This window comes from Chiroxiphia lanceolata, chromosome 16 (assembly GCF_009829145.1).
Source record: "Chiroxiphia lanceolata isolate bChiLan1 chromosome 16, bChiLan1.pri, whole genome shotgun sequence".
NCBI lineage: Eukaryota > Metazoa > Chordata > Aves > Passeriformes > Pipridae > Chiroxiphia > Chiroxiphia lanceolata.
This window is the reverse complement of record NC_045652.1, coordinates 2923097-2938840: the sequence shown is the minus strand read 5'-3', so window position 1 is coordinate 2938840 and position 15744 is coordinate 2923097. Positions and strand designations below refer to the sequence as shown.

The 15744-nt window shown below is 50.2% G+C and overlaps 1 protein-coding gene across 7 annotated transcripts in view; it reads right to left on the bottom strand.

Moving 5' to 3' along the window:
* Positions 1–1108: 1108 nt before the first annotated feature.
* Positions 1109–15744, bottom strand: part of NPRL3 (NPR3 like, GATOR1 complex subunit) — a 42382-nt gene continuing 27746 nt past the window's right edge. For 3 of the 7 annotated variants that reach the window (XM_032703810.1, XM_032703809.1, XM_032703808.1), the window contains 4 exons: positions 15370–15499; positions 7513–7702; positions 6196–6388; positions 1653–1818 (listed from right to left, as the gene is read on the bottom strand). In XM_032703810.1, coding sequence (XP_032559701.1) covers positions 1653–1818; positions 6196–6388; positions 7513–7702; positions 15370–15499 — 679 coding nt within the window. The other 4 variants (XM_032703804.1, XM_032703811.1, XM_032703805.1 and 1 more) reach the window with 3 other exon arrangements.

The following is a 15744-nucleotide window of genomic DNA, read 5'->3' as shown; positions in this document are numbered from 1 at the left end:
TCCAAAAACAGGATAGCAGCAGGGCAGACTGAAGGGATGAGAGCTGGGGGAGGAGACAAAGGAGGGATCTTACTGTTATCTGCAACTGCCTCATGGGAGGGTGTAGAGAGAGCCAGGCTGCTGTCAGACAGGATGAGAGGCAATGGGCATTAGTGGGAAAACAGGAAATTCTCATTAGCTGTGTGGAAAAAATGTTCACCACAAGGGTGGTCAAATGCTGGAACAGGGGCCCAGAGGAGCTGTGGGACGTTCACACCTCCACGGGACAGGCTGCTGAGTGACCTGATCTGACACCTTTCCTTGGAGCAGAGGTTTGCACAAAAGACTTCCAGAGACCCCTTCCAACCTAGACCCTTCCAGAGTGTCCAGCCTGGAGAGCAGAATGGGTTCTGTTTGTTTTCCCAGCTGCTGGACCTCCCCCAGTGCTTTGCTGCTGGGTAGGTAAGTGAGATAAAGCCCCCGGTGTCACCCAGTTTGTGTGGGCCAGTGAGGCTCTCCCGAGAGCCTGCAGCCCTGGGAAAAACTCCAGCTGCTGTGGGTGAGGGAAGGGAAGGACTTCAGGAGGAGCCTGACAACCCTTTAACAACAAAGCCCTGCAAGCTGCCACCGTGGAGGTAAAGCTCTCCCTGCCTTTCCCTGGGCACACAGCAGGGAGCAGCTGTGGGAACAGTGGCCTCTCAAGGCCAGGGTGAGCTGACACAAGTCCTGCTGTCCCCAGGGCCAGGGCTGTCACCTCTTGTTCTGGCCCTGGCATGGCTGGAGGAGCAGTCCCAAACCAGACCAGGAAACACAGACTCATTTTTCCCTGGATAGCCTTAACGCATGCCAGTCTGGTTCCCAGCATCCACAGCCATGCTTTGGTGAGGAGAATGGCAGGACACAACAAGCCCAAGTGCCCTTGGCACCAGCCTCTGGCTGTGTGGAACATGTGCACTTGCAGCTTGGCCACTCATTTCAGTCCTGCTCAACAACCCAGCTCCCACCCCCAGAAAAAAATGGAAACACTGAAAACCCAGGAGCACACAGGCTGCTTGGAGACAGCCCTGCTCCAACAGATACTTGGGAAGAGGATACTGGGGTGAGGGAAGAACCAGCTGTAATACAGTGAGCGAGTCGCTCATTCATTCACGGAATTGTTTACTTGTGATACTTTGCCTTCCTGTCCATGTCCTCAGGTAACAACGATCAAACAGAATTCCTCGGTGCCCAGGGTCATTTCCCTGCAATCCAGGCCAGCTCCACTGTGCCTGGAGCAGAGGCTGTGCTGTGGGGACGTGGCTGAGTGGCTCAGGAGTCGTGCTGGAGAGCAGAGGAAGCACTTTCGATGCACTAGCATCCAGCCAAAGGTGATGTTCTGTCAGCAGCCCCACAGTGGAACTCTCCTTGTCCTCTCTCACAGTCCCTGGGGGCAGCAGGGGCAGGGAAGGGCTGTGGATGTGGCACAGCAGGAATCCTGGCTGGGCAGGCAGTGCTGTCCTGCAGCAGGCCCAGAGCCCAGCACAGAGTGGCCTCGGCTGTCACCCAGGAGCAGGGGGACATGGAGGAGGGGGAGAACCTGCTCTGTGCCACCGGGTGAGAAATCACCTCCTTCAGCGTTTAGGCATCTTTTAGACACGGAGAGCGTGGCAGGTTCCCTTCCTGTGCCAGCAGAGTCACTTGAGGAGGGACTGAAAGACGGAAATCACGGGGTCCTCGTGGCTGGTGACCACCAGGACGCTGCGGAACTTGTCGAAGAGCATCAGCAGCTGCGAGCGCCGCATGTTCTCGTTGTACATGATCTCCTCCAGGTGGTGCCGCCCTCGGAAGTAGTGCAGGAGCCTGTGGGAGCAGAGCAACAGGGGCACCTGGGCCAAAAGCACCTGCACACACCTAGAGCCCACCCTGCCACCCCCAAGGTGTCCCCTCCCATGGGATGCAAATCAGGAGGTGTTTGGGTTGTGTCCCTCATTTGCATGAATTAAATAATGACACCATTAAATCATGCCCAGCACAGAAATCCCCTGGAAAAGCAGGGGCTTTGCCAAGGTCCTCCTTAGATCAAGAGGTTTCCCAGCCTGTGGCATTTCCCAAGGCTGGCAATTTTCAACATAGTTATACCTCCTGAAAGGGGAGAGGCACAAGTGCAAACAAGCCTTGAGAAGTCAGGACGTGGCAGATTTACTTCTGCTCTCTCTTAGCTGGGCCTACCTTTGTCACAGCTCTGCACCAGGGGCCTGGGCACCTACACCGGCTTTTGGAATTAAGAGGAAATTTTCCCTCACAGCAGCCCAAGGGGCTTTGTAACTACAGGTTACAAACCCCAGACTCACTCAGGGTTTGGGCAGCTTGGGCTGGGTGGAGCAGTCACAACAGGGAGGTGGAAATTTTGGTGACAGGCACCACAGAGAAGCTCTGGGAGTTATAAACCCCCAAACTCTAAAGCCTAAGCTCAAACTACACTGACTTCTTAAATTGCCAGTTCTCTTTAAACAGAGACAGCACAGATATCACTCACATGCTACAGCCATCAGATAAGCTGGGCCCTGCACAGTCAATCACAGCCCAAACTTGCTGCTCAGTCTCTTGTCCCACCCTCCCAAATGTCAGAGCCATCCTGCACGTGTCACTCCAATGCTCCCACCCATCAAGGCCCAAGTGCCAGAACCCCTCCCCAGCTCCACAGACAGATGTGCATCCACATGTGTTACACATCACACTCTGCACTCCAGCTCGTGTTCCATTACCCCTGTGCAGCTTCATGCCAACTGACAGTAAAGCTGAGTGGAGATGACATGATCTGTTTTCCAACCCATCCATAAGCCCTCATGCAGGAACAGCCCCAAAATACACCCAGTATCCACCAGAGCATTCCTGTCTGTTCTCACATGGCAGCAGGATGGGGCCTCTCGTGCTTTCCCTGCAGGACCAACACCTGCCTGGCTGCCTTCTGCTGCTCAGGCTGAAAAGTGGCCATTCCCAGGGGCAGTGTCACTTCTTGTGTGTCAGAACCAGGCTGTTCCCTGAGGCATCAACAGAAGTTTTTGTATCTTATAACTTGTGTCACTGTTCCCAAAGTGGTTTTGTGTATTGTCTGCCTGTGCCAGCCCCATGTGCTCGCCCGTTCTGTGCAAATGGCACAGCCTGGCTTTCCACAGCAACACAGACTGAGCAGCTTTCCAACAAATAAATCCATCCTGTATTCAGAAAGTTTGGATCCGTAATGGGTCAAGATCAAATATTTTCCACTCCAATAAAAGCTAGGGAGGATATTAAAGAATATCACAAAAATCTCGTCTGGAAGACACCTCCAAAGCCCAGTCCAGCATCCTGCTCCAGCAGGACTACTGCCAATGCTGTAGCTTTTCCCAGCCAAGCTCAAACCCTTCAGAGATGGAGATCCCCCCACATGCTTGGGCAATCTGTCCTGGGCTGCACCACCCTCCCAGGGAAGAGCTTTTACCTAAAGTCCAACTGGAGTCTACAAAGCTGTACTTGGGGCTCACAGCTCCAGTGGAGATGGGCACTACCTTCACCTTCTGGGGCAATGAACATTTGTGGGACACAAAGAGCACAAGATGGCACTTTTTGGGGCAGTGGCACTGCATTTGAGTCCCTCTGAAGCTGCACAGATGTGTCTGCTGTGGCCAGATCCAGATGCAGTGACAGGAGATCATTGCTTTCCATGGCTCATCACTGCTCCCCCCTCCTCAAGAGCTGCCCCTGTAACAGCACTGTAGTGTCCTTACACACTAAAAGCCCCCACAGTTATCTCAGACTAATCACTCAAACAGAATTAGCTTATTTCTGGCCAAGATATCCCTTCCACTGCCTGAAAATGGAGCAGAACTGTCCACAGCTCAGTGCTGCCAATGAGCATTCCAAGTGGAGTAAAGGATCTCACCTCCCCATCTAAGAGCAAGAAAAATAAATCCTGAAAGCAACTCCACACCCATGGCTTGGGAGAGAAGCCATGAGTGAAGCCTCAGACTTCTTCAAAAGCCCTGCTTTACGTGCAGTGAGGAATGCTTTGTGTACATTACCCAAGATCCAGCTAAAAAGGAACTTGTCTTCCTCTTAAGCTTGTTCTGGAAGGACATGCCAACCCTCCTCCAGCTGCACCCAAGGAAAGGACTCGGATTTCAATTCCCATTCACTGTTATGAGGGTTAATGCAGCCAATGCTGGAGCCAAGGCCACTATTCCTTGTTTCCCCTTGAGGTTTGTGCCTTGCAAAGAGGGGCTGTGCACAGCCCTGGACGGGCAGCAGCACTTTGTGCTGTCTGTGTAAGGAGGATCAGGCTCAGAGGGGTCAGCACAGGAAAATGTTCTGGGCTGAAGTTCCCTGCTGTGCTGGAAACAGCCCATCCCTCGGTGTGCACACACAGCCCCCCTTGGAAGGGCAGGCACGGGATATTTAGGGCACTGGCTCTGCTTTTATAGCACTTTGCTCTGGGAGGCAGCTGAGCCAGCAGAGCTGTTTGCCAGAGCACAGCCCCCTTCGGGCTGCTGGTCCTCAGAACTCAGGAGAGTTCTGAGCACCTGCATGAGGGTAATGAGGGAGAGCAGCTCCCTCACTGCAGCTTCTCCACAGCTCTTTACCCTTTCACTGAGAGCAAGAGAGTTACCCAGACACTCATTTCTCAGGGTTATGGCACAAAAAGAGAGAAAACACACCCACAGCCTCCAAGTTATGGTGTCTAAAACAGCCGCTGGTAACCAAGAGGGTCTTGCATGAACATTTCTGTGTGTGCCCACAGGACCATCTGTTTACTGCATCTCCTCCCTTCCTCCCTGCCTCTGAGAGCACCCTGAGCACTTGTCAATCCAAGCTGTAGCACACTGGAAGTTGAGACCCAGCAAGGCCATCCTGGGGATCTGCAAAAGAACCTGGTGCAGGAGCAAACTGCACAATTCACATCACTCAGCTGCCTGGTCACAGCAGCTGCTTTCACAAAGGAATCAGAGTCGGTTTTTGCATCTGCAGTTCCAAAGCTTTTTCAAATGGCTGCTTTACCCAGATGAGGGAAGTGAGAGGGGAGCAATCACAACATGCTTTCCTCTCCCTAGGGTAAATAAGAATCTGCATTGGCACTGAACTGGTCCAAAGAGTCCCCCACAAATTCTCTCTTAAGATATCATTAAATATGATGTTGTTTTTACTTTCTTTTCTCACTGGTTTTGTAATGACTTAGCTGGTAACAGGGAAAAACCACTTCAGAGTTCTCAAACGGCCAAAATGTTGCCTCTCAGTCAGAGAATATCCTCTGAACAGTTGCAGAAGATGGAGATGAGTGATTCAGAGAGCAGTAACTACCCACAAGCTTCGAGAGCTCTGTCAAAGTCCCTGAGCTGTACTCTACTGCAGACAAGGAAAGTATTTTCCTGCTGTTGCAGTCTCCCTGGGCTACCTGACTGCATCCACCCCAGAGTGAGAACCAGATTTCCAGGGGATTACCAACTGAACCCAGGAGTACTGAACAGCTGCAGCCCTTGCCTCGGGTGGTTTTCTGCCCCACAAGTATGAAAACCAGTGAAAGTTGCATTCCAGTGATGCCACTGAGTTTTGCAATCCTTAGGAAGAAAAAGCATTTCCTCCCCTCCCTCCCTTCTTTCCAGATGGCTGCTCAGGAAGTCATTCTGCTCTCACCACGTGCAGAACCACATCGTGTGTGTTACTGTTGTGTGGAAATTCATAACAACAAAATGTGTGCTACTAATCACACCCCCCTAATGCCTTTAACCTAATTAACCTAACACAAGGAGCTCTCATTGCTGCCAAACACACCTTGAAACGTTCACAGACTGCTCTGCAAAAGGTTTCAAGGCTGGCTCTGTGTCTCATGCTCCTTGTCTCATATTTGCATGGAGTTCACAAACCTTAAAATGAACAGACACAAAAGGGCAGCATCAGCACCACTGGGTCTTCTTTGCTTTCCCTGCTCAGAAGGGTTTGTCAGGCTGTGCAGTTTTGCGTGGACACAGGAAAGACTGGCAGGCAAACAGTGAAGTCCAGCCACAGGCCCTGATGCTGCTTCACACACCCAGGACTCTGTTAACAAGTGTTCTTATGCCACATAGATCAGTTTTTGTCAAAAACTGCTGTGCACACACGAAACAGATACAAGGGGGACAAACCCAAAGGAATCTATCCTCCAAACCCCCAGGCTAATGGGATTGGCTCAGTCCACACCAACAAAGTTGCATCCTCACTCCTCACCTTGCAAACATGCGGAGATCCTCAGGATTCTGGGCAGCAGGGACGTTCAGGATCGCTTCCCGCTCGTGTTCCAACAAGCTGGCGAGGAGATTCTCCGTCATCCTTTTATTCAGGGGTGAGTCCCCACCAGGTATCAACTCAGCACTGGAATTATCCATGCTAGGGCTTGTCAGAGTCATGTCATCACTGCTGGCTATCAGGGGGAGAGACAGAGACACACACAGTCTTTATATTCCACAGCATAACGATGCAAAGATTACCAATTCAGGCTATTTCCATGCAGCCTTTCCAACTAATCCCTTCGGATTTGTGGAGCAGAGAAAGTGGCTCTCCAAGTGCCCCATGAATCTGCAATTAGTCATATGACAACACGGCCATTTTCTCAATGGGAAATTCAAATGCTTCAACAAAGTCATCAATTTGTGTGGAAAACTCTACTTCTGGAGACCATAAACAGTCCATAAAAAACATCTGACAAGAAAATTCCCAGCCAGCTCTGCTGGAATACCGTGAAGTGGTAACATGAAAAGCCTAACGAGCACAGAAGGTGGGAGCAGGCAGAAAGGCCAAGAAGCAATATCCTCTTGTGAGCGAGCCAGAAGCAGCAGATCACAGACTTATCTGACTCACATTCCAAGATTTCTGCCCTAAGTCATGACTTCTGTAAAGCTCAAAGTCGTACAGAGGATCTCTCCCCATACCCAACCTGGGAACACTGCTCAGAACAGCCCAGGCAGGAAAGTTTGGGGATTTCAGCATTGTATCTGACTCATGCTCTTGAAAAAACACTTTCCTGGAATCACCCTGAAGAATGGCACTGAGATTAAATAAGTCAGGAGACATAAACAGAAATCAGTCATTTGTGAGAATGAGCCAGCTCTGTGTCTCCTCAGGTGGCTCCACAGCCCACAGAAACCAGTGTTTGAAACAAATTCTCAGTTTTCTTTCTCTCCTGAAATCCAAAGTTTGGGCAGCAACAGTGGTGCAGCCAGAGGAACATGGGGGCAGCAAGGGAGGAGGGAGCTGCTTTAAAAACAAAAATGGAAGCACCCCTCATAAAAGTCTTTTACATGACCAAATGAGAACTTGGCAAATTACAAAGCATTGCTTCTTTTTAAAAAGAAGAATTCAAGGTCTACTAGTTCTTAGGTCTGTCACCAGTGGCCAGTGTGAATTTAAGAAAGGCTGGGCCTAATTAGCAAGGACTCCAGCGAGAGGAGTGGTCTCGTTATCAAGGCCTGCTGGCCCTTGGCAGGGCTCAGGGGAGCTCTAGGAGTGAGTTGGAGTCTGAAACAGCAGAGACAAGTGTGCTCATACTTGGAGAACCAAAGCTGAGAGCGTTGGGGGTGCTCAGACTTCGGCCTCCAACCCTGGCAGTGAAGGGCATGTCTTCGTCCTGGGCCCGGAGATCCTCCTCGTTCGGGGGCACCATCAGGCACACGTAGGTGTGGAGCTGGATCAGGAGCCTGTGCTGCAGCATCCATATCACCATCTGAATGAGCTGGGTCTGCAGAGGGAGGAACAGGGGATTAAACACCCAGGAAATGAAATACGGGGGCAAAACAACACACAAAGGTCGGACTTTGTGACTAACCGGTCGATGAGAAAGGCTCTTCACCCCCCAGGAGAGTTTATCTCTCTTCCAATCATGAAAAGGTGGCCAGGCACAAACATTCCTCACACCCAGAGCCTCTGTGGGTGCTCAGGCTGTAATGGAGCCTTTAATGTTCAACATGTCTTTCTGCAACACTGCCCAGCACAGCCAGTGGCCTCCAAGGAACCAGCCCTGCCCTGGTTTGCTGGTTTCTACACAAGGGCCACTAAAATAAATCACCAGAGGGTCAGTCTCACATGGGCACACTGATGGGCAGGCTCCCCTAAAGAGCTGGGAGAGGGCAGGGGAATGGGGTAGAGCTGAAGAAACCAGGAGAGGTGCCCAGGAATAGGAGCCATTTGCTGTGAGATGGGAAACTGCTGAGTAGCCACGGGAAAGGGTCTGGAGATAAGAGCCTGCCAGGGCTGGGAGGTACAGAAACAGCACCACCAGCAGCAGCAGAAGCCTTGGCAAGGGCCAGCAGGCTGTGCTGCCAGGGAGTCCCCTCTCAATGCAGAGGGTCAGTATCCCTCACTTGCTGCTGTAATAACACAGGCCAAGCTTACAAAGGCACCTGGGGTTTCAGGGTGCAGGCAGGCAAGAGGTTCACAAGCACTGAGAGATGTCTCTCGTATCAAACACACCCAAAACCTGTGTCAGAGCAGCTGCCCCACGTCCCCCAAGCACTGCTCTGCAGTGGGCAGAGCCAGGGGCAAGTGTCTGTAGGATCTTGGCATGGCCTGTTTCCAGGAGCTTGGGAGGAGCATTCAAAATGCATCGTTGTGTCTGATTTCTGCATGAAAAGCCTTTTCATATCACTGCAGGCAACCCTCCCCGAAGCTGAGGGCTCTGAGAACACTGATCCACTGACAAAGCTGTTTGGGGATTTCATAGCAACCAACAGTGTTTTGGTGAGAGAAACACATGCAGCATGAGCTCAGGCTCTGAGAAGGAAGCTCACTCTGCTGCATTAATCATCAGGGTAACAGGCCAAATCTCAATAAAAGCCCCAAACCCAAGTTCATCAGCCCACATAATTTTCCTTTTTCCATAAATCTTATAATTCTCAGTTCCTCCTCTGCTATCAAATCACAAAAGAAGCCTCTTTTGTTTGCAGACAGACCCACACCCTGCCTTTTCAGGGATTACCACTTTTGGGGGCTCAATGGATTTTAACCTCAAAACGTATTATTTGGGATCGCCTTCAAACATGTATTTTTTGGAAAGGCCATAATTCATTTTACATGTTTAATGAAAACTCTACAGAAGAGGAAGGTTGGCAAAAGACACTAAAGACATAGTGCTTTGCTAACATCTGAAGTCAGCCTGGAACAGTGAGGAGGTTTATCCAGTGATTATGTTGCTGTAAACCTTCCTTCCAGATGCAGGCCTGGATGGAAAGATGTCTCATTTATTTTGCTTAAATTTCCAACCTGCTGGCACACAGCGATGTCTGATCAGCAAATGAAAGAGGTCTGCACATTTCACAGCACAAAACAACCCTGGAAAAATCCAAGGCAACTCAAGGAGACAGTAAGACAGGCTCTACTAGACCTGCAGAAGCCTGACCCAGACCCACCTCCACTGGTCACTTCGGTGGTTTCATGAGCTACAGAAAGAGCCAGTTGCTTTAGTTACAGCTCCAAGAGCATGGAAAGTCTTATCCAACACTCTCTAATCCTGCACCTTCACGTCTCTGCTCTTGTGGAAATATCTAGACAGCCACCTGGAAATGGGCTGTGACCAACTTCAGAACTAGAGGAAACTTCTTCCATACTGAAGTGAGCCTGAAAAATGCTCCCTAGACCAGAGAGGCTGATGAGCCATGATGGTTATCTGCACTTAGCCAAACTTCAGCAGGCATTTGGTACCTCTTAAAATCCAGTCCTAGAAAAAGCCCCAGTGCTGCAGGGTCCTGCAGCTGGGCCCTGCCCAAATGGTGTGCTCTGTGCCACCACTGCAGATGTGCCTCACACCACTCCCACTTCTTCAGGGTTTAAGCCATTTCTCACCAGCAGGAGTGTTTTCACAGATAAGGTCCAGCAGAGGCTTTGCTAACACCTTCTGCTGCATGGCCTTCTGGACACCAACACTGAATTTCCATCCACTCTCCATCTGCTCCCCCTGGGCTCTGATGGAGTTTACAGGCAGGTCTGCAGGAGCAGAGGCTTCCCCGAGCCATCTGTGCTGTGCTGGCTGTTGGAAATGCTCCTCCTCCCCCAGAAGTACAGGGTTATCTCCATGTCTGGTCTCAGCCTACTTGATCAGAGCTGGGCTCCTTGCTGAAGCCAAAAGGGCTGGGAGGAGCTTCCCAGGCAGGGTATACTTCAATCCCAGGACTGCCTGTGCTCCCTCAGCTATCCTCTGGCACAGCAGGAATCCACAGCCGGCCTTCTCTGGCTGAAACACCAGGACCGTGAGGGAAATACAAAGCAAAACATTCTCTGCTGCTTAATTTAACTACCAACCCACTCCAAATTTCATCCATGTTCCCTTTTCATCTTTCCCATCTGCCCATGCTGCCTCTTCCCAGCTCTGAGGGGTCCTGTCTGCCACGGCATCTGTCTGTTCCTGCTGGCACAGATCAGCCCAGCTGATCCCATCCCCTGCATCTCCCCTCCCAGGGCACAGCAGGGCCCAGGCACAGGGAGAGCCCGTGCAAGGCAGCACGGAAGGCACTGGGACAATGCCCTGCTCTGTGCTGACTGACACAGGCAGAGATGCTGCACTGGCTCCCAAAAACATGGGCACTGGGTGTCAGCCCAGCTGGGCAGGTTGGGATGGCCAGAGGAAAGCTCAGCCCCAACTGCTGCAGGGACAAGATCCAGCATTCCTTATTCTCCACTCTCTGGAACCAAGGGGAGCACTTGTGAAACTCTTGAGAAATGTGTTAAATAAAACACATTTCCTGCAAGGAGTCTTCAAGGCTGTTTTCTTTCCCTGGGCTAAAAAGCTAAGGATAACTGGGAGCAGCAACAGGTTCAGGAAAGGGAAGGGAAAAAAGCAACCCAGGAGCATTCAATCCTAGCTTGTTTCTCACTACATGAGGAGACACTTTCAGTTAAAACACAGCTTGCTTTGCCTACTGGGCACACAAGCCCCTTTCTCCAGCCTGGATCATCCAGTTATTTCACAAAGGCACTTTTCAAGGTCCAACTTGAGAACTAAGGGCTGCTTTGTAGGATGGCACCTTCCAAGTCAAGAGGGTGCAGGGATGTTTGCTGAAATATATTATGTTTCTTTAGCATTCAAACCACACTGTTTTATGGAAGGCAGATCAGCTATTAGAGCTTCTCCCTATTTTACTGAAAACAGACTCTGAAAACTCCTACTAATGTAATATGAAACATTTACTGTCTAATCCTTAGGTAACAGCTCTAAATTCTCAGCTTAAACATTCCCTCCATTTAGGTCTAGCAAGAACATATTTTTTTAACTTACTGTGCTAAACCCCCTGACTTTATACCCGGTCCAACTGAATATAAATGGATCTTAATACCACTTCTCTACCTCTCCCAGCAAAAGCTCCCGTGACTCCTAATGCCTTCCAGATGCCCAGCAGAGCAGTCCCACGTGCAGTGTGGCTCTCTGAAGACACAGCTGCCTATTCAGTGTGTGCAGGCAGCTCCCCTCCCACTCCATCCCCCCACACAGGGGCTCATTTTCCACTGAGCCCCACACAAAGCACGGCACGTTTTCCGGATGCAGAAGGCAGAGGCCTCATCCCCCAGTGCATGACTCCCTGCAGGATGGCCAGACTTACTAAAACAACAGGGAAAAGTTAAACAGATTTAGTTCAGCAGCAGCTGTCATGCTTCCCCATCTGTTTTTTCCTGCAGTTAACCACGTCCCATCGAGGGAGAATTAGAGAACTACAACAATAACAAACGTGCATTATGGATGCAGGGAGGAAATGAGGTGTCTGGTTCACCCAGGAACACTCCTTGGACCTTGTGGTGGAAGGATCCCTCCTGCTGGTCCACCTTTGTTGAAGGCAGGGTAGGGAGATGTTACAGCTTCTCCTGAAGCAGATACTCTAGCTGAGGTTACTGCACAGATGAGGGGAAGCCACAAGCACCATTCCCTGCTCTTGGTCTGCAAAGAAACTTATTGCAGAGCAGCTGGGTGTAAAACTTTGACGTTGTGCAAAGAATGCATTGCACTGCAAAGCAGGTTAAACAAAGCCTTCCCATGCACCAGTGGCAGTGCCTGGCACAGATCCTGTCCAGGCCATGGGTCACGAAGAGCTCCTGTGCTTTCCTAGGAGGTTTTGAAGGGATGTGCAGCCCTCTGAACTCCCCCAGAGCTCCACTCCAGTGTGCTCTGTGCTCACATCAAGGCTGTGCCACGGGGACAGGAACCAGCAGCACAACAGGGACAGTTTCTTTGGGGTCAGGGTAGAGGAGATGCAAACTGCTGCTTTTCCAGTAAAAACACTAAAAGGGAACAAGAGTTCCCTTTTGTATCAGCTCCCAGGAACCCCCACCCGATGGCTGCACCCTGGTGAGATCCAGGACAGTCCCAGGCTGCACTGGACTGCTGAGTCCTGGTGACACTACACAGCCTGGTGGAGCCAACAGACAACTCCCTGTGAGAAGGGGAGAACAGCTTCTGCTCCCCTCACCCCCCCCAGCTGCACAAGGTCTGCAGAAATCACCCCCTCGCTCTGTGCCAGCCCTGGAGCTCCATGGACCTCCCCTGAGCGAATTCCACCTGCTAACCTGGCAGAAAACTAGTGCAGCTGAAACAAGTGAAAGGAATGGAGTCAAGCTGGACAGGAGCCAGAGCTGGAGCAAAGGGAAGAGGGAAGGGAGGAAGGTGTGTGTGTGCACACACCTGGGAGTGGGAAGGGAAAACAGGGCCTGGGCTCAGCAGCACCCAGATATCATCAGATCAGCAGTTGTAGGTGTGGGCTCAACCTCACACTGCTGCAGCACAGCCAGCATGGCAGGGAACACAGAGAGAGGGCAGCAGGCAGAGAGCACTGCAGGAATACCAAAATCTTCCCAGCTGAGAGATACACAACGACCAGAGTCCAACTGCAATACACTGCTCACCATCACAGGCAAGAAAAGAGACCAAGATGGCATGATCAGGGATTCCTGTCTCTGGCACAGGGCACAGCTGAGAGCACTGGCAGGGCTGGCAGACACCACTCCCTGGAGATCTCCCACCTACTTGACTGGCAGACACCAAAAGCAGACTGTAGACATGCACTCCACCTTTCAAGGCAGTCCTGTCCTTGCAGGTTGTTCGTACCTCCAACCAGCCAAAAAACACCACAGCACCCCAGTATAAAAACGAGTGTCACACTTTTTTCATCCTCCCAAAGGAATGGAGAAATTCCACCCATGTAACAGTAACCCAACAAAAATAACTTCGTCCCCTTTCAAATACTTTTGTATAAAAACAGGAGGAAGGGCTCTGAGAGCTCTCCCTTTTTAAGGAGGGCTCTATTAATGCCTTCTGTATTCTCTACCCACCCAGAAGCAAATGCCAAAAGGAGGGAACAAATCCCAGGCTTAAGACAAGAATCAAATGGGATGGATGCCATGAAACCAGTAACAGTGTCTGCAGAAGATCCATCCCCTCCCACAGTACTGATCTTCCAGCACAAATGACCTTCAGAGGCACAGGCAGTGCCCTCAGCCTGATGGAAAGCACGAGATAACAGGCAACTGCTGAAAATCTTCAAAGCTAAAAAACCTCACATCCCCTCCTGTGCACACAAAGAACAAAACTACAGGCAAAGGTCCCAACTTCGTCAATTTTTTCCAAAGGCAAAGCAAATTTGACAATATTTACAGTTCAGAGTGTAGCATTTTTCATCACTGCACAGTGGAACAAAAACCCATTCACATCTCATTAGATTAATTGTATTGACTGGATGTCTGTTAATTACAATTGGAGCCTGATCACTTCAGGACAGGGATTGGAATCACCTCTCTTAAAAGGATGGCACCTAACAAAAAATAATACAGAGTCCTGCATGGGTAAATCAAAGTAGAAGAAAATGTACTGATATGAATACCTGTAGAAACTCTCTCCAATCTAAGCTACCCCAAGAGCTGTCACACTTTGCTTCACCAAAAAGCCACTTGCTCATGGCTGTGAACAGCCCACTGGTGCATGGTGGGCTCCATCTCCAAACACACCCCCCTTCCCAATGTGGCCCCAAGTCTCCTGCAACCATGGTTCTCAAGTCTCCTTTTCAGCCTGTAACTTTTCACAGCATCATCCTTCATCCTTCCACACAGGCTGCTGAAAAAGGATGCTGAAATCCAGCTGTGCTACTGACCTATAGGACCCCACCACGGACAGGTGAGCAGCTAAAAACCCACATTAGCACTCCATCAGCTCTGGCAAGCATTTATCACACTGTTGTTTCCAGGCAGAACTGCAGCAGTAAGTGGCAGACCTTTATTTGTGTATTTTAAACAAAAGTAGGACACCTGAAAACAACCAGAAGTATTGAGGGAGAAGTATCAGGGCAAGCAATTAATTTTAAAAGGAGTACTGAGAATGTCTCCTGCAGCTAGAATAAAATTAATGCTATGATTTCAGCTTCAATTTTCAGGACACTGATTTGTCTGTACCTACTGTGAAGTCCTGCTCTTCCCCTGCCTTCCAAGGTGGCAGCTGACCAGCACATACTATTGGGATTAGACCTACATCATGACTTATCTTTATCTCTGATCATCATCTCTGCCAGCCTGTAATTACAACAAATTCTTCCCTCCCAGTTGTGCCCGAGTGCACAAGTGATGTTAATCTTCCCTGTCTCTGAGCAGGCTGAATTCATGCAGCCAGCAGGTCATCCAAGCCTGAAGGCCAGAAACAACACCAAGAGCCATCAGCCAAAGAACTCTGCTTGTGCTTCCTCTGCCACACTGAGCTGTGCTCAGAGGTCTGAGCCTCTTCATCTGGGAACAGAACAGTGTCAGCCAGAAGACTTCATATTATTGAGCTCTTTCTTGCACTTCACCAGTTCCCAGAAGTGCCACAAGCCAAGACTGATGCGTGAGCAAAACAGCACACAAATCCCAAATCCACACATTATTAACCCAAATCTGAACACTAAAAACCTAATGCTGTAACACATGGACTCCTGCTGACTCCACGCTGAGTCTACTTCCTCCAACAGCCTTTCAGCAATCCCAGTTTCACAGCAAAACTAAGTGAACAGACAGTTTGCTTTCAAAACCAGATTGTGAACTTGGAGCAGATGGAATATAATAAAATTAAATGTGATTGTGAGGAACCCACAAACTTGCACTCAAGCCCTACTAATTTATGATAGTTCTCAACAGACCAAATGGAGTTCCAGTTTTCCCTACTACATCACTCCAGGAAAACAAAGATTCTCATATTTTTTTTTTTAGGGCCGTGCTTTGGTTTTGTTCACCTTGAACATCCCCACCGCTTTTTGGCACGGGGACGTGAAACAACAAACCATGAGCTGGAATTGGAAACTTTTAAACCTGGCACAGGAGGTTCCTGACCAAGCACTCCAGAAGCAGCAGCATTCCTTGTTCTCAGGAGCAGGAGGACAAGGAGCTGTTGTGCCCTGCCCCGCTCACCTCCTGCACGGGCGGCGCCAGAGGGTTCTTGAACTCCGAGAGGGACACGGGGAGGGAGAACTTGGAGAGCATGGATGGCAGGTTGTGGCCACGGAACTGGCAGGAAAACGCCTCTGCCAACGGAGAGTAACTGCAGGAGAGAGGGAAAGGCAGAGATCAGTCCTGCAGTGCTGGTCAGGGTGACATTTATCCATGTACGCGTTACAGAAGTGCCAACTGCCAAATGAAATATCCTCTGTGATCTAGGAAAACCCTAAGGATACTCATGGCATGTTGCATCCTGCAGAAGTAACCAGAAGCTTTTGCACTTACACTCAGCTCCAGGACATTATTGAAGGTGTGGAGGGAATCCAGAGGAGGAAAATATAAGTGATA